The sequence below is a fragment of the Schistocerca americana genome, chromosome 10, assembly GCF_021461395.2.
Source record: "Schistocerca americana isolate TAMUIC-IGC-003095 chromosome 10, iqSchAmer2.1, whole genome shotgun sequence".
Lineage (NCBI taxonomy): Eukaryota > Metazoa > Arthropoda > Insecta > Orthoptera > Acrididae > Schistocerca > Schistocerca americana.
The window spans coordinates 143,603,975-143,625,885 of NC_060128.1; the positions used below are offsets into that span (position 1 = coordinate 143,603,975).

Genomic DNA, 21,911 nt, shown 5'->3' on the forward strand with positions numbered 1-21,911 from the left:
ATATCTCAAAACATGTTCATTTATATTACTCAAAATAAATTGCTTATGCTAATAATAAAGAAAATAAAGAAATAAAATAAGAAAATGAAGAAAAAAAATTCTTCAACTGAACATTTTTGAAAGTTTTCCAAAAGAAGGCGTTGTCATAGCATCGGAGTTCTCTTTGCCATCCAGAATCTGTACTTGAAAATGGAAGACAATATGGCTGTCAGTAGAGTATGAGACATTTGACAGTATCCTAATTTGTAGCTAGCATGGGATGTTCCTTTTGCACTAAATTGTGAAAAGATTTGTATCCCTTCAGAAAAACTATACATCTGGGACTACCGTTCCAGAACAGATCTTTGCCACGTCAGCATTAATAGAGTTAATGATTTTCATCCTATAGTTAAAACCAGAACATAGGGCTGCACACAAACTGGCATTGATCTGTGGTCAAAATAGCTGTTAGCCTAGTTTGAAGGTGTAATTCAATGGTTTCTGGAGTTCCCTTCTTGCCCTTATATATTTCTCAAATGCTTGCTGGTTTCAGTATCAAAAATAACTTTCCTACTATCTACATCTACATACATGCTGTGCAAACCGCCATAGGGTGCAAGGTGGAGGGTTCAATAATGACATGCTCTTCAAACTCTCTTAATTTGACACAGAGGCGTAGTTTTATATGGCAGACTGAAATTTGTTGGAAGTATTGTCTTCATTTGACACCATACCTGGAGCCACAAATATTTATGTGGAAAATGAACTGTTATTTCAAGATTATACATGTACCTTAGCCATGAGAAAAAAAAGGCAAAATACAAGTTCTATTTTCAGTAACTACCAGACACCAGTATTAGTAAAATACTGCTCTCAGATCAATGACATTTTTGTTAGTCACAGAGGAAAATGCCAAATATCAAAAGACTTTTGTAAAGATTGCCAGTTTTGTGTTATTGTTTTTGTGAAGCTTTCCTGTCCCCAGCAATGACATAAGACACGTGTCAACATTACATTCTGTGAAATGTTAAGCAAAACATTGGCAATAAACTCTAAGTTCTATTTACACTGAGTTTTAAGTATATCTTGCAACATTGTTTGCAGCTACTGCTGGACTATTGATGTTTGCAGCATGTTGCAAACATGAAAACAGCTATCCTTGGATGTGTCAGTAAGACCAAGGGAAACATTGCTGTGTGTCTGCTGCTACTAAATACCACTGTATGTTGTTTGTGTTCCGAGTAACAGAGCATAGTAATTGTGTTGCCTCATATAGGGTGATAAGTTCAGATATCTGTTGTCATGTCGAGACAATGGATATTTGATCTTATCACACTCTCTCAGGCAGAGGAATGCCTGTGAATTGTATGAAGTGAAATCTGTAAATATTCCAAGTTAAAACAGGACTCCATCCAGAAAATCGCTGCTGTGCTTAACACCAGTAGCAGTGAAGTAGGAAAGAAAATGAGGTCTCTGCTAACATGTTACAGGCAACTACATCAGGCACTCTTTGAGGCAGAAATGAACTTAAGTAAGAGAAAAAAGGAATCATGAGTCAGCTTGGAAGTGTTACAGGGGATGACAACAACTGCTGATGGCACTGTCACATTCATTAATAGCAGACTGTGACGTGACGGTAGAAGAGTTCATAGATTTAGATAATGAAGATGACTTTATTTTATATATTAATGTATTATTACTATTTCAAGATACAATAAAACATACACTAGACCTCAATATTGTTGACATAACTGAATTGCATTTGTGTAATCCTTCATCCAGTGCTGCTCAAACAGCAGGAATTATTTGAGATATAGGTAGTTGGCTTTTAAATATGGAATAAATATGGCTTCGAAAGGATTCTCTTATTGCCAAAAATTGGAGGCTAACAGCAAGTCTTTGCCTTGCAGGAAGTGTTTTTTTCTGAAATTTGTGTCTTTCTTTGAAACAAATAGCTCTATCATATTCATAGAATTTCAAAATCGTGCAGTGACATCCTAATGAAGTTACAAAAAGCAGTGCTGTCTTCCACACTCATCTCGTGCAGCATATCATTCCTGTCATGTCTGCTATAGTATGTTCTCACCCAACATGGCAATTGCACATATTTGTCTTCATCCACTTACATTGTTGAGTGTTAATAATTTAGTCTTAATTAATAATTGATTCAGCTTTCTCAGTACACGCAGCATAGTGCACAATCTTATACCATAGTGCCCAATCTTCGTGTCCAGCTTCAGTGTTGCAGTAAGTGCAAATACACATACAGAAATGTTTGTCAGTAGTGTTGGTGGGGACGCAAACAACTGATATAGTTGTAAACATTGCGGCGGGTTGGTGTGCACATACTATTTCTTCTCCATGTCTGTCAATTAACAACAATACATTTCCAATGATATTAGTAACTCTGGTGCTAAATGTTGCCCCACTTAGCCTTTCAGTACTGTTAGCAGCTTACTAGTCTTCACACTTGCTGATAAGGTTATCCTGCTAAGGCCTTAACTTAGCAAGAATGTTGCAACTGTTCCACCAACACTGATTGGGTCGATATCACTGTCACTTGTTCCGAAGACATAAATTATCCTGGCAGGTTCTTGTTTAATAGGAGTAGCAGGCATTACTGTGTAACAGTGATAAATAAATCTGCTCATAATATCAAGCAGTAATATATTTTTTTCAGCTCAGCATTTATTGTTGTCATCTGTTGCTAAGACAACCAGCAATATTAGCACATTCAACAAATCAATCATGAACACAACTATGTAACTCCTATCTCTGAGCTAACATTACATCGGTGTCAAAAATTGTGTCACCTTTCAGCTTTCAAAAACTCTCGGTCACTTAAAGAACATGTAATAGCCATTCAAAATTGATTGTGAATGTTAATATTACCACCCACACCCAAAGTCACTTCACCAAAAATCATCAGTCTCGAAGATAGCTAACTTCCTTTTTTCTCAGCCTCACTCAATTAATGATTTGGCTTCTGTTCAGTGACATGAAATAGATAAGATTTAATACAGTTAACATCTAGAACAAACACTCTTGCATCAAATAATTTCTCAACACAGATTTTAAATTTTTATTAATAACATCTTCTGTTCAGTTTTTATTCATTCTTCATAATAAATTTGTATCATCAATGTAATAAAAGAAACTCTGGTTGCTCATGTGTATGAGAACAATTTAATGCTGTGAATACAACCAGGCAACAACTGAATGAAGATCATACAAAGCTAGTCCTGTTTTTTCTTTCTACAGTACAATATCTTTCTCTACAATAAGGAAAGGCTGCAGTTCCAATGATGCCATCTTTCAACAAGCCACAGCCATTGGCTTTGCATGTACCAACTTTCAGGGCGCCATTGTTGCAGCAAGTCCATTGCAGTTGTTCCAGTGTCCTTGAACCCGAGTAACAGAAGGAAACAACACTGCACCGCACACACTATTTCTGACATAAAACTATACATGTCATTGATATTCTGACCCAATACAGCTTAACGAGATTTCCTTTTATATGAATATTACATACTTTAATTATCTAGAGTTCTTACCACAAACCACGTCACAAGAAATGTAGTGCTGGCCACGGATGTGCTATATTCTCTTGCCAAGGATATTCCCTCGTGAATGTCAGTACAAAGTGTTGTAGTCTCAGTTAGAAACAAAGTTGCAAATAGAAACATATATGAAAACTCAGTGTAAATATAGCTTTAGAACTACAACTTAACCATACATAATTCAGAAAATACTTTGACATTTCATGGAAAAAAGCATTTCATATGGTTTGGTGGTATTTTGTATTACCAAATTTTTTCCACAATTAATGTGTGTGAATAGTGTGTTTGGCTGTGCTTTTTGATACATCCCACATATTTTTCCATTTTCATTGTTCAGATAATATTTGTCTCTCAGTGATTATTATCTGTTACAGGTGGTAATTTGTTACACCATTAGTCATGAGAAGGTACCTCACAGTTGTATACAAAAAGAGCAGGATTAAGTCTTCAAATCTCTTGTCATCAAGGTTTAGAGTTTTGATAATTAATTTAGAAAGTTCCACTTCAGTTGTACTAATTATTTATTCAAACCACAACAAGTAACATGCAAAGGAAGGAGGCAAGAAATCTAAAGCAACGTATCTGTAAAAACTAGAGGAGCGTACTATCAAAACAGGGTGGCTCACTTACTGTATTTGGTGGTGGATAACATGTGGTCGGGCCCATCAGTGCAAGGGCTCCAAAAAATCAGTGCGTCTTGGTGGAACTTGAAAAAAGGAGAGAGCCTAATAATCAGACAGATATAAAAATGTAACATCGGGGTGGGTGGGACAGAGGAAACAGAAACCAGAACAAAGACTGTACTCACTCTCTGCACTATCGGGCAGCCACACGGTATGAACACGAACCACAACCGAGTGGAGGATCATGCTGGAGGTTTGAAGACATGGTGTGGCACAGGTGCCAATGATGTACAATCAAGTAAACTGGCGTTATCAGTGATGATATAGAAAATATTGACTGACTCCTCTGAGAGCATGCAATACTTCATTTAAAAACATACACTACTGGCCATTAAAATTGCTACACCAAGAAGAAATGGAGATGATAAACGGGTCTTCGTTGGACAAATATATTATACTAGAACTGACATGTGATTACACTTTCACACAATTTGGGTGCATAGATCCTGAGAAATCAGTACCCAGAACAACCACCTCTGGCCGTAATAACGGCCTTGATAATCCTGGGCATCAAGTCAAACAGAACTTGGATGGCATGTACAGGTACAGCTGCTCATGCAGCTTCAACGCGATACCACAGTTCATCAAGAGTAGGACTGGCATATTGTGACAAGCCAGTTGCTCGGTCACCATTGACCAGACATATTCAATTGGTGAGAGATCTGGAGAATGTGCTGGCCAGGGCAGCAGTCAAACATATTTTGTATCCAGAAAGGCTCTTACAGGACTTGCAACATGTGGTCGTGCATTATCCTGCTGAAATGTAGGGTTTCACATGGATTGAATGAAGGGTAGAGCCACGGGTCATAACACCACTGAAATTTAATGTCCACTGTTCAAAGTGCCGTCAATGCGAACAAGAGGTGACCGAGACGTGTAACCAATGGCACCCCATACCATCACGCCGGGTGATACGCCAGTATGGCGTTGACGAATACACGCTTCCAATGAGCGTTCACCGCGATGTCGTCAAACACGGATGCGACCATCATGATGCTGTAAACAGAGCCTGGATTCATCCGAAAAAATGATGTTTTGCCATTCGTGCACCCAGGTTCGTCGTTGAGTATACAATTTCAGGCGCTCCTGTCTGTGATGCAGCATCAAGGGTAACCGCAGCCATGGTCTCCGAGCTGATAGTCCATGCTGCTGCAAACATCGTCGAACTGTTCATGCAGATGGTTGTTGTCTTAAAATGTCCTCATCTGTTGACTCAGAGATTGAGACGTGGCTGCACGATCTGTTACAGCCATGCGGATAAGATACCTGTCATCTCAACTGCTAGTGATGCAAGGCCATTGGGATCATTGGATCTCGACCAATGCTAGCAGCAATGTCGCGATATGATAAAGCAAAATCGTGATAGGCTACAATCTGACCTTTATCAAAGTCGGAAACGTGATGGTACGCATTTCTCCTCCTTACACGAGGTGTCACAACACCGTTTCACCAGGCAATGCCAGTCAACTGCTGTTTGCGTATGAGAAATTGGTTGGAAACTTTCCTCATGTCAGCACTTGTAGTTGTCGCCACCGGCGCTAAACTTGCGTGAATGCTGTGAAAAGCTAATCATTTGCATATCACAGCATCTTCTTCCTGTTGGTTAAATTTCATGTCTGTAGCATGTCAGCTTCGTGGTGTAGCAATTTTAATGGCCAGTAGTGTAATATAATATGATCAAGCTGTGGTATGCTTTTTGGCTAAATAACTCTCAAACGTGTAACAAAATGTGACTTTTTACAGAACAAAGCAATGACATATAATCAAAATGAATTTATGAAGGATAAAAACAGTAACAACAGTGATAAAAATTAATGGCAACATAGACATGCTAAGCAAATAATCACATGTATGATACATTATTGGCTCGAGTGACATAAAATGAAATATGTAAAAATCAACACAAATCTAAAATGTGAGCGCGGTAATGTAAGCAATGAAATCACAAATGAAAACGATGAGGTTGAGCACCCTAAATTATATGCTGTGATAAAAAGTATCTCCAGATCTACAGCGTGGCCTCCATTCAGTTACGGTTCACGTTCACACTGTGCAGCTGCTCTACGGCGGACAGTGTGAATACAGCGTTTGCTCTCAGTTTCTTTAACTTTTGTCCTCCCATCCCAGCTGTAATATTTTAAGGTCTGTTTCATTATTAGACCCTCTCCTTTTTTTCTAGTTTGGCCAAGACTGTGTGTTCCGCGTTACCAAATACAATAAGTGAGTCACCTTGTATCGCTAGTCTGATCTTCTAGTTTTTACAGATGTGTGGCATTCTAGTTCTTTCCTGCTCTCATTTGTATGTCACAGTTTCATACACCAGAAGATGGGATTTTAACATCCTGAAACCAGTTGTAGTTTGAATAAATAATTAATACAACTGAAGCAGATATCTCTGAATTATTATCTTGCCTCTCACTTGCAGATGTCCTACACCTACATACCAAATCTTGTGGAATTTAGAGTTTTCATTATTTCTCCTCTGGACTCGCATTCGGGAGGACGACGGTTTCCATCTCCAGCCATCCTGATTTAGGTTTTCTGTGATTTCCCTAAATTGTTTCAGGCAAATGCCAGGATGGTTCCTTTGAAAGGGCACAGCCGATTTCCTTCCCCATCCTTCCCTAACCCGAGCTTGCGCTCCGCCTCTAATGACCTCGCTGTCGACGGGACATTAAACACCAACCTCCTCCTCCTCCTCCTCCTCCTTTATTTCGCAAAATCACTTTTGCTGAATGCTCGAATGGTTCATTTGAATGAACCATAGCCAGTTCTTTACTACCTATATTACTAAATGGCTAACCCAGTTCATTGTTCATACTACACAGTCCCAGTTTCGTTTCCTGTCTAATGGCTCCAGGGGCAGCAGAAATTTTATTTTCTGTCTTTCATATAATTATTGATCAAATTTAAAAGTTTAAAATGCTGTCATAATCTACACACTAAGAGGTATAACCTTGTGTTAAAGTTTTAACACGTTAAGACATTTACAGGGTGTCCATAAAGTCTTTCCCTGATTACATAAATTGATAACTCAGGCTAGAAGTAAGATACAAATATGAAACTGGTGTCTAATAGTTAACAAACTATCAAAGTTTTTTTCACACATCAGTAAACTTACACATGAGCACCCATGGTAGCATGTAGCACATCTAGGCGATATTCAATTTCCATCCCCACGTTAGCCAACACCACTGGAGGGATCGATTCAACGACTGTGGTTATCTGTTGCCTGCAGGGTTTCAAGATCTGGTACACGTGTTTGGTAGACCTTGTCCTTGACATAACCCCATATAAAGAAGTCTAATGGGGGTTATGTCAGGAGAGTGGAGGCCAAACCGTTGGCCCATCACGACCAATCCATCGCCCAGGAAATGTCATATTGAGATAGGCACAGACGTCCAAACCCCAATGAGGTGGTGCACCATCTTGCTGAAACAAGACATTGGGGTGATATTGAAGCAGCTGAGGAACAGCATACAGTTGCGACATGTCCAGATACACTGCAGATGTGATGGTAGCCTCAGCAAAGAAGAATGGCCCGATAATTCGATCGTGCAATAGCACGCACCAAACATTCACCTTTGGACTGCCTCTGGTGCACTCCATGACCTCACCAGGGGGTTGTGAACCCCAAATGAGCACATTATGGTGATTCACTACTCCACTGACAAAAAAGGTTGCTTCATCGGAAAAGGCAATTTGTCTGAGATAACCATCATCGTCCTCAATACATGATAGCATTTCGACTGCAAAGTCATATCGATGTGAACTGTCATTGGGCAACAAGGCCTGAACAATTTGCACTTTGTATGCATGAAACAATAAACGTTTGTGTAAAATGTCACGGAGAGAGCTTTTTGGCATCTGTAATTCACATGAGGCCCTGCGCACCGATTTCTTCGGACTTCGCGGAAAAGACTGCCTTACAGCTTCCACGCTGTCTGCTGGGGTTCTTGGTCGACCAGACCTTGGAAGGTCAGCAACCGATCTTGTGTTCTTGAACCTCTCATACCAGGCTTTAATGCTCTTGACATCAGGTGAATTCCTTCCAAATGTTGTCTGGAAGTGTCTCTGCACTGTGGTTGGTGATCATGTGTCATGGTACCACAGGACACACTGTGCCTTCTCCTGATTGGTTAACATGGCTTCTTGGGCACTATACCTCATCCACTACTTACGTACTGCGAACCTAAAACAGAAAAAAAAACTTTGATAGTTGTAAACAATTCGACACAAGTTTCATATTTGTATCTTACTTCTAGCCTGAGATATCAATTTATGCAATCAGGGAAAGTCTTTTCTGACACCCTGTATTACAGTTAGAACCTATGTTTATGTCTTGAGACAGTGTAACTCATGGCATGCAAATACCCAAACTACATTCGTGCAGTACTTGAGAATGAGAGCACTTAAGTGACTTGCAACAAACTTCACATCTAAATTCAAACCTTTACAAAACTTTTTCTTGCTGACACCCCTGCAGAATGGTGAAAGAAAAAAGTTTATCATTTAACATATTTTCACTGTTAATGCAGTAAAACTGCTGCACAAGACACAGCATTTTAATTTATCATGACTAACAGTGTTCGCAACACATTTTACACAGTATCCACTTATATCACTGAGGAATACCTGCAAAATTGTACCATTATGTGAGACATACTTTAGGAAAAATGGCTCTGAGCACTATGGGACTTAACATCTGTGGTCATCAGTCCCCTAGAACTTAGAACTACTTAAACCTAACTAACCTAAGGACATCACACACATCCATGCCCGAGGCAGGATTCGAACCTGCGACCGTAGCAGCCGCACGGTTCCGGACTGCGCGCCTAGAACCGCTAGACCACTGCGGCCGGCCATACTTTAGGAGATATGACATTACAAACATTGAGATGTGTGAAAAACTATTTTTCGCTTAAAATGGCACACAAAGTATCGAGAATACACTCAAATACTTTTTGAGAGCACTTAGAAACTTCCAGAAAACTGTCAACATAATTTCAGACCCTATGTAAACGTTTTTTGCGTTTGTAGCTTTAATATCAAACATTTAACACTTGAGCTGTTTTATACATGGGTGTTCAATTCTTTACAGAGCCGGGGTTGTACTAATTCTAATGCAACTGGACACGTACCCTGTTTCTAGTTGCAATTTCCCTTGCAAGGTTTTATACTTTGCTAAATTCTAATTCCCCTTATTTGGATTTCATTGTTAATGATATGAGAGTACCATGTGATGTGCCTAGGGGGCCGTGCTCTGTTCAAAACTGTGTTTTTGTGGCAAATGAAGTATGTTACTTAGATTGCCCCTTTCACTGAAACATAAGAGAACTGTAAGAAAAGATTCACTGGACAGGAATTGAATGTAACATACAATAAACTCACTCTCTGACTGCTGTATTTTTCCATTTACCGTTGTTCCCATTAAAGCTTTTTGTTAACCACATATAGTCAATGCCCAATTTTTACTTACAAATTAGCCAGAATTTAGTGGTTGATGATGGTAGTGTATCATAGTTTAGCTTGTGTGTTTAACATTTTGTGTGTAGATTTCTCCCCCCCCTCCCCCCCTTATTGTTGCAGGTATTGAAGTATTTGAAGCCAAATGTAGAAATATTTGTTACTGGTGATCTCTGTAGCAGGCCTCTTGAACATGTATTACCTTCTGTAGTGTCCTGTAGAGTAGCGTAGTGTAGCAGCGCAGCCCCTGTTGGTTCCTGTTACAGTTGAGCCCCAGTTCTGATGCGAGCCACCAGAACATCCCAGGATGCCTGTTTCAGAGCGACCTCGGGAAGAAGAAAGGTGACTTCATCTTCCAGACAGGCCACGTCATCGAAATTGTGACAAAGCTATTCCTCGTCATCCAGAATGCTGTCGGGAAACCCCCAGAGGTCAACATCAGTACTGAGTGAGTATCATTCCCTGAAATTTGCAAGGCAGTGACATTTACTTGTGCTGTGTACATCAGAAATATATGTTCACCTGGTACCTACAGACCCCCCCCCCCCCCCCCCCCACTCCATTTCAGTTCTACAAATAGTCATCTAAATTTCTGTATCATTCTACATATAGCCGTTGCAAAGTGATTGGTAGATTGTATTCACTGAATTACTTTAATGTTCCGTGTACAGGGTGCCACAGGAGAAATAGTTTATTACGAGGTTTGCTGTATATTTACACTAATATAACTCATGGATAACAAAAAGTCCAGGTTGGAATATCAGGAACTTTATGAAAAGGATAGATTGCTACTCACCATGAAAATGACACGTTGAGCTGCAGACAGGCACAACGAAAAGACTGTTACACATTGAGCTTTCGGCCAGAGTCTCCTCCAGAAAGGGAAAGAGAAACACATACACATTCACACAAATGACCACTGCCTCCTGATGCTCCGGCCATAATGTACTGTATTGTGTCAAGCAGGAGCAGCAATCCAGTATGGAATGGGAATGGGAATAGGAATGGGGAGGGATAACAGGGCATGGGTGGGGGGGCATTCAGAGACTAGGTGGCAAAACAGAGTGGCGTACAGTGAAGATGAGGCGACTTGAATTGGCAGGAGATTGTGGGACGGAGGGGGTATGAACTATTGGATGGAGGGTGTGGGGATGGTAGGTTACTGTAGATTGAGGCCAGGATGATTTCGAGAGCAGATAATGTATTGTAAGGATAACTCCCATCTGTGCCGTTCAGGAAAGACTATGGAGGATCTGAGGGTCCATGTGGCCTGGGTTGTGAAGCAGATGTTGAAATCAAGGATGTTATGTTCAGCTGCATGTTGTGCCACAGGGTGCTACACTTTGCTGTGAGCCACAATTTGGCAGAGGCCATTCATCCTGGTGGACAGCTGGTTCGTAGTCATGCCAGTATAAATAGCTGTGCAATGATTGCAGCATTATTGGTATGTGACATGACTGCTTTCGCAGGTGGTCCAACACCTGATGGGGTAGCATAAGCCTATGAAAAGACTAGAATAGAAACTGCTGGGTGGGTGGATTGAGCAGGTCTTACACCTGGATTGGCACTGGGTGGTGTAGGGATGGACTAGGACAGGGCTTCACAACATATGTGCTCGCGGAGCAAGCTGTGAGCAGCAAGGCGCGAGCACGGAACAGCGCGAGCACGCTACCCCCACTACCAGACCAGAGTGGAGAGTGGGGAGAGTCACGTGGGGCACACAACAGCTGCTGCCAGTCAATGTAAATTCGCGGCCACCTGCAGGGATATCACTCACGAATTATTACTGCGACAAATGAAACAAATAAAGGAGAATGTACACGTGCCACATAATTTTATTAGCTAAGTGTATGCCTCTACATTCGTATTAATTTGTGAACTGTTACACAATAAAAGGTGTCGCTGAAGTGTGGGATTCTCGGTTGTCTTGTACATATTGCCCTTTACAATTGCTTCTATGTTCGGAGTAATTGTTCTTATGCATTGTAGGCGCAGCGTGCAGTTTAAATTTCGATGAGGCAATGCGTTTCTCAGGCATGCCTTGTTACATTTCATTGCACAGAACAGTTGTTCACAAACATACGTGGAACCGAACATTGATATTATTGTAGCCGCCAGTTTGTGCAAACGAGGTAATCTATCCTGAGGGAAGTGTGTGTAGAATTCCAAAATGTTTTTTTTGTTCTGAAATTTGTCTCTGTACGAGTATTCTCTGTCACACTGCAGGTCAATAATTTCTAGTTGGAGCTCAGGACGAATCTCTTCAATATTCGCTGAATATGGAGAGGAGAACAGATCAAAATCACCGTCTGGTGCTGTCAGATCTTGAAAGCGTTGATCAAATTCTTCCTTAAGGGCAACTAAACTATGTGAATAACGTTCACAGTCCTTGTGAACATCTTGCATGGGTGATAATTTAGGAAAATGAGCTAGCTTTCCTGTTTCCAGCTGACTCACCCAAAGTGTCAATTTCATTTTAAAAGCTCGTATTCGATCTATGAAATGAGTAATTAGCAGATCTTTACCTTGTAGTGAAATGTTCAAAGCATTCAGATGGCTAGTTAAATCTGCTAAGAACGCGAGATCACATTTCCATGAAGGGTCTTTCAATTCAGGAACACACATGTTATTTATTTTCATGAACATATTGATCTCATCTAATAGGCAAAAAAATCGATTTAATAATTCGCCATGACTAAGCCAGCGGACCTCGCTGTAATAAGGCAGGCCACCATACTGGGTTTCTACGTCCTCAAGAAAGATTTAAATTGCCTGTGTTGTAGCCCATGCTTCTTTATATAATTGGTTGTATGAACAACAACACTCATCATATTTTTTAGAGTGATACTCTTTGCACATAAGTTTTCCTGGTGGATCACACAGTGAACGCCCCTTATTTCATTTGGCACGGTCAGTTTTTGCATTTTCTCCTTCAACAGCGCAACGAAACATGATTTTTTCCCTGTCATCGCTGGTGCACCATCTGTAGACACTGAAACTAAAGAATTCCACAACAATCCTATATTTTCAACACTTTCTTCAACACTACTTAAAATATCACCTCCGGTTGTAGTGTTCTTCATGGCTACTATATTGAGGAGCTCCTCCCTCACCTGAAGATCTCTATTAACACCTGTAATAAATATGGCAAGCTGCGCTGTTCCAGTGATATCAACACTTTCGTCCAGAGCTAGAGAATACGCCATAAAATCTGTGCAGATATTTGCAACCTGGCTGTGGACGTCATCTGCCATGTCCTGTATGCGACACATAATGGTCATGTTAGATAATGGCACAATCTGAAACTGTTCAACTTGAGATGGACACAAATGTTCTGCTTCAACTACCAAACATTCTTTTATTAAATCGCCATCAGTGAAGGGGCGCAGGGATTTTGCTAAAAGCAAAGCAATTTTGTAACTCACTCTGACAGCTGCCTCAGTTGATTTTTCTTCCTCGTCCAGATAGCTTCCTTTTAAGTTTAATAACTTCCTGTGCACAATCTGGTCCATTACATTTTCCACTTCCGTAGTCTTTCGCTTGGTATGACATATAATGTCACTGCAAATTAAATTTCCTAAAAGAATTCAGCATTTTGTGACATACTAAACATTTTGCAACACCATGTTTTTCTGTAAGCAGATACAATTCCTCCCAGTGGGGGTTCAACTGCGAAAGCATGGTTGGGGTTACACAATGGCGACTTGACATGATTCTTAACCAGCAAAGTGACTGTTAGAGCTGATCGTAGTACTTTAAACGTTACACAGTCAGTGCGAATTCAATAGGCATGCTGCAGCCCTATTCAAACGTGCGCACGCATTTCCCCTCCCTCCCTACTCCAGGACCTTGCACCTGCTTGCGAGCATGTGCCTGAGCATACGCGAGTACTCGTGCTCAAAACCGGCCAGTTGTTAAGCCCTGGACTAGGATGATGCAGAGGTTGGGTGGGTGACAGAACATCACTTAAGTATGGGCGGGAAGGATCTTGGGTAGATTGTCCCTCATTTCAGGGAATGATGATAGATAATCATCAATGCCTTGACGAAGGATGTGGTTCAGTTGTTCCAGTCCGGGGTGGTATTAAGTGAGAAAAGGGGCTCTGCTTTGTAGGGTTGGTGGGAGGACTGGGAGTGTGTGGGGATATGGCATGGGAATTGTGTTTTCTGATTAGATCTGGGGGACAGTGCCTGTCTGTGAAGGCTTTTGTGAGGCCCTCAGCATACTGGGAAAGAGAGTTCTTGTTACCGAAGATAAGCCATCCCTGGGTGGCTGGCTGTATTGGAGGCAGTGCCAGAGATAGCGATCACTTGTGTGTGAGGTGTGCTTGCTTGTGGCAATGTGTTTGTTTTCTCTTTTCCTTTCTGAAGAGGGCTTTGGCCAAAAGCTAATGTGTAACAGTCTTTTCATTGTGCCTCTCTGCAGCTCAACAAGACATATTTGTGGTGGGTAGCAATCTGTCTGTTTCATAATACAGTTAACTTACAGATAACTTTTCTATACACAATATGTTCACTGAAAAGCGAAATACGTGGGGGAGTTGGAAAATAAGTTTCCCCTATCAACTGTGATCAGAGTTGGGTGTGAAAGGAAAAAAAGAGAATGAGACATTGAAGATAAGACATATCTTTATTTTTCTACATAATTCCCAAGTACATTGAGACATTTGTCACACCACTTTATAAGCTTCAAAAAGCCTTCCAGGAAAAAATCAGAGCATTGCATACGGAAGAAGCGTTGAACTGCCTGTTTGACATCAGCATTGTTGCCAAAGCACCTTCCACCGAGAGTCTTCTTCAAAGCAGGAAACAGATGGAAGTCACTTGGTGAGAGATCCGGACTGTAAGGCGGATGGTGTAGGTGCTCCCAACCAAGAATTGCAATACGGTTTTGCGTTGCTGTCACCATGTGTGGTCTCCCTTTATCATCCAACAGCAGAACACCAGATCTGAGAAGACCAGGCCGCTTTTTCCAAATCATCTCTTTCAAATTGACAGAGTGGCACGGTACCGTGCAGCATCCTTCAGAAAGCCCATCAGCAAAACTCCTTTGGTGTCCCAGAAAACGGTGAGTAGCAGTTCACCTGCAGACAGAGTGCTTTTGAACTTCTTTCAGACAGGTGGTGACAGATGGATGCGGCCTTCGATTCGGGCGTGTAATGGTGGACCCACATTTCATCTCCCGTCACAATCCGAAACAGAAGGTCATTGCCAGATACATGGTAACACATGAGCTGTTCCACCCTGAACGCCATGTGTTGTTCCATGTGTGTCGGGATACCCATCGTGCAGACACCTTCCTGTATCAAAGGATGTTGTGGATGATCATGTGAGCTTGCTCATGTCCGATTTCAGTTCTGCCACTACTCCATTGATAATGATCCGCCAGTTTGCTTTAATCATTGCATCCATCTTCCTAACATTTGTATCTGTAGTGGCCGTGCACGTCCGCCCAAGTCTCGGTATGTCCTGCACTTGCTGAAGTCCATCACCGAATTGCTGGCACCATCTCCACGCCATTTGCCTCGACATCACACCTGACCCATACACCTCAACAAGGCAGTTATTAATTCATGTGCCTGATACTTCATGTGCCCATTCATAGCGGATGACTGCTCTCACTTCCGCCTTTGACCACGCCTCCAAAACACACCTTCTCTCCATAGCTCTGGAAAAAGACCGAGCGGCTGGCCTCCGCCATCTGCTTGATCGTGGTCGACCTCTACCCAATGGTGTATCAGTGTCTTGCACATGGGCATTCACCTGCCGTGTCATCTTTCGCCCATATCACACGACTCTGCCCACAGTCGACAGGGGAAACTTATTTTCCCACTCCCCCTTGTAGAAGTTTATTTCTTAAAAAGTGCATCATATAAATGTCTTCCTCATTGGCAATACATTGCTGAAGGTATTTGCAGAAGCTCCTCACTACGTTCTCATTCATTTCTTGATGAATAGTGTCATCTCTTCCTGACTTGTGGATTTCAGCTCATCAGTATTGTAGAATCACCGTGACAAAACTTTGATCTTGAGATAACTCCACAGGGAAAAACCAGGGACTGAAAGATGAGATCTCACCAGCCGTGGAATATTGCTGAATCATGAGAGTAGTCGAAATGGCAAGTGGTGCCTTTGTATTGTCACTGAACTTCTGGCCCTACGGGCTTTAGCTCCATGTTGCTGAGTGTTTCTTTTAGACAGCAATCTCCTTGCAGCTCTGGAATGAAACAATTGTTAAATGTGGCATCATACTGCTCTGAACTGACACTCACTAGTCGACCACTGTCGTTTAGGGCCCAAATGGCCAAATGATTCTAGTGGGCTTTAATACACCGGACAATGGCATTTGTGCTACCCTGGCCATTTTCTCAGATGATCTGTAAGCTATTGTCTGAGTAATATCTGAAGTTTTATTTATTGACAAACCTATTTGATGAAGGTTTGTCTCATCAGACATCACAAGAATTTTCAGAAATGTGCCAGCCTTGTCAATTCTGTCCAATAATGTTGTGCAGAAATTCCCCATACTCACTTTATCCTTTCACAATCCTCTGTAAATACATGTGACACATTTTAATGTTCTGCAATGGCCACAGACAAGTAACTATGGGCTTCATTGCAGAGCTGCACAAATTTGTCAGATATTTTCTGATGCTTGAACTGTCATTTCAGATCCCTTATGCTTCACGTCGGTTACAGAACTCATCTTGAGTTATTGTGTTATCCATCGGGATATTGAACTCCTGTCTGGAACGTGACATGGCAGTCTCTTCAACAGCACATTGCACATTGGACAGCTGCAATAGTCTGCACATGACAGAACTCCTCCACTGCCTCAGTATGCACCAGCACTGGTGAACATTCCATACTGAACTGAACGACACACCATGTGGGTCTGATTGGAGGCGCTAGATTACATGAGCACATCTATGTCTTAGCAAGAAGATCAATTGAAAATTTACTATTTTTTGTGGGTCACACTGTATATTGGTCATTCTACTGAACTGACTTGTGTGTTCTTTACCTTTTTGATTCTTCGCCAAATGAAGGACAGTCATACCATTTGTATTATTGTGGTAACAATGAAGTGTGTCAATTAGTCCCTCTCGACATATTCACAAATTAATGATCAGGTGGGTGTTCACATTAAAAAACTAAAGAACTTCTACACCTTTCCTGTAACTCATTGTGCCCTTAAACTCCCTACCACCTAGTTTGTTGTTGACATGAGAAAACGGGAAGAACTCATTGTGTGTCAGATGGAGGGAATATAGAGGACGATACAAAATTTTACATGCAAAAGCTGCATAATACCAATACCACCAAGAAAAAGTATTAAGCTAGTGATAGGAGATAAATGACAGTTACTGAATATAACTGAGGCAGCAACAACTTCTTACAAAGTGATAGCTTTGTTTCTTATTTACTTCATTGAATTTAACTAGCATAAGCAGTACAGTGACAGGTAATACACTATACAGATAAAGTTTCTATGATTTCTTTTTCTTTTGTTAATTTATAACTTAACTTGTTCCACATTCCTGATGTGATCTACGGAGCACAATGAAAAAATGAATGCCAGTTATGTTCGGGAATATTTTGGTGCATTGTTGTGCAGGAAACAAACTTTCTGACAGTTTTGCTCATCAGCATTCTGCTACCCCACCAAATGATTGTAACACTGTCCAGTAATTGTCTAGCACATACAAGCATAATGTGTCAATAGCACCCCATGAAAATCCAAAAAACACTCAATACAACCTTCCCTGATGACTTTTGTGTCATCCTTTTTTGATGGTGTCAGTGCTGAGGATCTCCAATGTTTGATCTGCTGTCTGGTCTCAGGGCAATAACAATACATCTAACTTTAATCTCTGGTGACCAGGTTCAAAAGAAATTTATCAGGATCAGGCTGGTAATGATGTAACATTTTGCCTTCTACTTCCTTTTGGCCCTGTTTTATCTAGGGTACCCACAATGTATAGACCTCTGACATACTGGGAAGCTTGTCAGCAATTATTGTCACTGATTGTTGACTGACGCCCACCTCGCTCATTAACGACTCAATAGAAATGTGAAGGTGATCGTGAAGCATCATTTGCAGTTTCCCTATTCCCGTGCCGTGAGATAGGCGGCCACCTTCTGAGTCCTTTCTTCGTACTGGACTCGCAAACACTGCTTGACGACAGTGTTGTATCTTGGAACATTGAAGCCATATGTGGTAAGCAGCACATTTTGACTTTACTTTGGATCTTTACTTTCTTTTAAAAACTGAAAATGAATTTCTGCTCAGTCTTTGATCATATCGAGAGTGTGCAACAGCTTGGATTTTGTTCTCTAGCAGCATTGCCTGAAGGAGTAACAACATCACACTTTACCCTTTTGAGTATGCTTTTATGTTTGTCTTGTCATAATATTTAAACAACTTAGCTTGTCATCATTGGGAGCTGCTCTTCTCTTTATATCTTGTAATTAATCTCCCATCACCTTTCTGTGAGCATGCAGTAAGTGGTCCATATGCCATCAGTTTCCAAGTACAGGAGATTTAAACTGAATAAAAAAAGGTTTCTGCATGGGTTTGTGATATTGTACTCTGCCCTTTGATTGGTTTGTTGATTGAGTCATTTATTCATCTTGTGACAATGTTACATTGTATAGATCTCCCCAGAAGACTGTAAGGAAGAAATAATTGTCCCTGTCTTCCAGAAAGGAAACAACAGAGTGTTTAAGATCTGTATAGGGGTGACACTGTACAAAAATACAGGGTTATTCATAAGTACCTCTAGGGTTCCAGAAGACGATATAGATGATTGTGCAAAAACTACAAGACATACAGAAGAGACACACATATCAGTGGGCAGAGCATCTCTCCAAGTTTTTAGCTTACATTACAGATGCTGAGTTTGTATGCCATTTGGGACACTGCAAATTTCAGTACAATAGTCAAATTCATGCCATACAAGTCCCAACAAAACACAGTCAGTATCAGCAACTGCGCTAACTATCTTTCCTTGCAATTCTCCCAGTTTAAGTGTCAGTGAAGGGAGGAGCACATGACCATTGATGTAATCCCATAAGACAAAATCATAGAGTTATGTTAGGTGACCACTGGGCCACAGAAGAAGAGCAGAGTCTTCATTGTAAGCATGTCCATTCCAACTCTTGCAGAATGAGATACCTACTACAAGTGACAGACGGTCTGTTTATTCTTTGGAGGAATATCTCTGACTTGTTGATTTTTGTTGATATATGTAATTCTGTGATGAGAAATACACTTGTTGATAGTACACTCTGTCATTACTATATTTTCACAACACAACAGTTTTTGGTGCCAAAACCCTGGAGGAGTGAGCCAGGAAGAAAGGGACAGAACTAAGAATGAACTGGACAACACAGGTAAGTACAACTGCAACATTGTAATATATACTGTGGAAGCTCTATGGCATTATTTTTTGATTCCCAGGTTATAAGTGAGATAACGTATATTGTTTGTGCTTCCATTTCTATTTAAATCAAACCTTTCTTTCACTCATCATGGTAATAGGTGCTGTTCTGGAATGCTACTGCGAATACGCATGTAACTTGTGCAGCCAAAGGACAGCTGTTTGTTCCACCACACAGACTAGTGATCTTCAGATATCGCTCATTCAGGAATTTCTGATTGTGAGCCAACACTGCCATACCTTAACGAATAATGTGATGGACTGTATATGATAGATAACAGTTCAGAAGCACAATTACATGGCCCAAAGATGAGACGCATGAGAGAAAGAATGAACATTACGCACTTCATCACAGAAGTTGAAAAGTTGACACACACTGTGGAACTCGCAGATGACATGCTATAAAGAGAAACCACAAGACATGTTGGACCAGCTCACCAAACTAGCGGGGGGAGGGGCGGGGGGGTAGTCCATGACCTGTTAGATGATGATAATGAGTACAAGGCAGACATTAAAAAAATGTGAAGATTATATAGAATCCGCAAAATGTGCTATTTCTCAAATGTCACATGAAATAGAGAAACTGGTTGCAGAATGTGTACCAAATTGAAACATTTTTGACACCCCCACATTACCGTCTTTTCTTCAACTTCAGTAAGACTTCTGACGATCAAACTTGAGCCCTTTTCAGGTGATCTGGAGAAATGGGCACAGTTCTGGGAGCAGTCTGATCAGTTGCTCGACAGGAACCCATTGGTATTTACCATCAATAAACGTGTTTTTCTTTGCAGCTATTTTTCAGGTTTGCCAAAACATTTAGTACAAGGTATTGCACTGTCAGCTGAGGCATCTGCAGAAATGAAGAGGATTCTCCAATCTCATTATGGCAACAAGGATTGGATAAATCAGATCCACCTAGATAATGTAGCAGTCATAAAATACATTCAGTTGGCCATCCCAGAGGAACTCAGTTCACTACTCATTGAATGCCAGTAAAGTATTCAAGCTCTCTGGGCTCTTGGGGAAGATGTGAACAGATATGGGCGAGTCCTCATGCCGAAAATTCTCCATGCTTTTCTTGGTGAGGTTTGCCGCCACTGGATAATTCACACCAAGCATACAGCAGTATCCAAAGGGGATATTTTGCAGCTGATGGAGTTTCTGAGTGCAGAAGAGGATGGGCCACTTACCACACAGAAAATACATGGTGATATTTCTGCCACCTCTAGGACTCCCCCCCACTGCTGCCGCACTCCACATGCGTGGAAAATCTAAAACACCAACCCAGAAAGATTCTATAGTTCAAGAAATATTCTGGGTCTTTTGTGAATCTCGTGGCCATTGTGTGCAGGACTGTACAAAGATCATACATCTCAGTGATTGAATAGATAAATTGAAATGAGCAAGCAAATGTTTTCTTTTGCTTGAATGTGGGCGTATAGTTTCAGATTGTAAGAAGAAGGAAAAGGCTCGGAGTGCTAAGAATAGAGAGCTGCACCATAAGTCCATTTGTGATGAAGGAAAGGATATTAATATTCCTACAGCCCAAACCAACATTACCTTCATGGGAAAAATAGCTGTTGCTCCCCATGGATTCACATACTTTCAGACAGTACAAGTATGCATCTCAAGGCTTAGAGGACTAGCAGACAAATCGATGTGTGCTGGATGCTGGAAGTCAGTCCAGCTTCATAGCAAAATTGCTGATTGATGATTTGGAACTCCAGACTATACTTCAATGAGAATTAATTGTTTGTTCATTTGAATCAAAACCTACGACTTCATTGCACCACAGAATTGTTCAGTTTAATAGGAAGGGCCTTTGGAGGAATTCTTTGGTGTCACTCACTGCCTTTGAAAGTCTTCATGTGATTTCACACCAGCCACGTGATCCACAATGTGTAAAGAGTTTATCATACACCATAAGATTATGCAGGTCCATACACCATAAGATTATGCAGATCCAAAAACTAACTCAACAAAAGATATTCCCATGCAGATAGTCATAGGAGGGGATTTTTATTAAAAAACAGTGAAAGATAGTTTGCCAGTATACATAACTGAATCTTTCGTGTTACTTCCTCCCATAGTTGGCTGGATACTTAGTGAGAACAAGTCAAGAGCATGTGAGCATACCAACATGGTGAATTTTGTTAATCTTGGCTGGTCTCCTCTATCCTCAGATAATGACTTCAGATGCTTTTGGGACTTGGAGACTACAGGGATTATTGCCAGTCGAGACTGATGCATGAGCAATGAGGGCATTAGATTGCTTGAGGAGTTCAGAGCATTTTTCTATATTCAGGATCAATGAGCAGTGGTTTCACTACCCAAAAAGCAGGATAAAACCCTACCGAGTAACAGATTGTGTTGTGTGCCTAGACTTTAGTAGATTTGATTTGTTTGCTCTTCTGGATACTATGGTCACTCATAAATTTATCTTGTAGAGCTGGTCCTGCTATTCAGTCCCAGCTAGCAATTTTCTTCACCATGCTTGGATCCTCTTCCCCAAAGATTTCATGAATTAGCTGGAAAAAAAGCTCATTTTTCTCCTCCAATAACGTAAAGCATTCATAACCAGAGTTCCACCATTTCAGCCATATATTGTCAAATTAACCATGACCACAATTTACTTTACAATGAGCATCAGGCTCCTCCTTCTCTCTAGTCAATATAAAATAGAATAAGTCAATTAAATTTCATTTTAAAAAAAGTTCATTGCTAATATCCATCAGCAGGTGCACGGAATAACACATCCACCACAGTAAGTGACGACTTCTG

The 21,911-nt window shown here is 40.9% G+C and overlaps 1 protein-coding gene across 1 annotated transcript in view; it reads left to right on the top strand.

The window, feature by feature from the left end:
* The window catches only part of LOC124552612 (unconventional myosin-Ia), a 730,641-nt gene that overhangs the window by 696,683 nt on the left and 12,047 nt on the right, over positions 1 to 21,911 (top strand). Inside the window, exons 24-25 of the mRNA XM_047126936.1 lie at positions 9,910 to 9,918; positions 9,955 to 10,136. Coding sequence (XP_046982892.1) covers positions 9,910 to 9,918; positions 9,955 to 10,136 — 191 coding nt within the window. The remainder of the gene's footprint in view (positions 1 to 9,909; positions 9,919 to 9,954; positions 10,137 to 21,911) is intronic.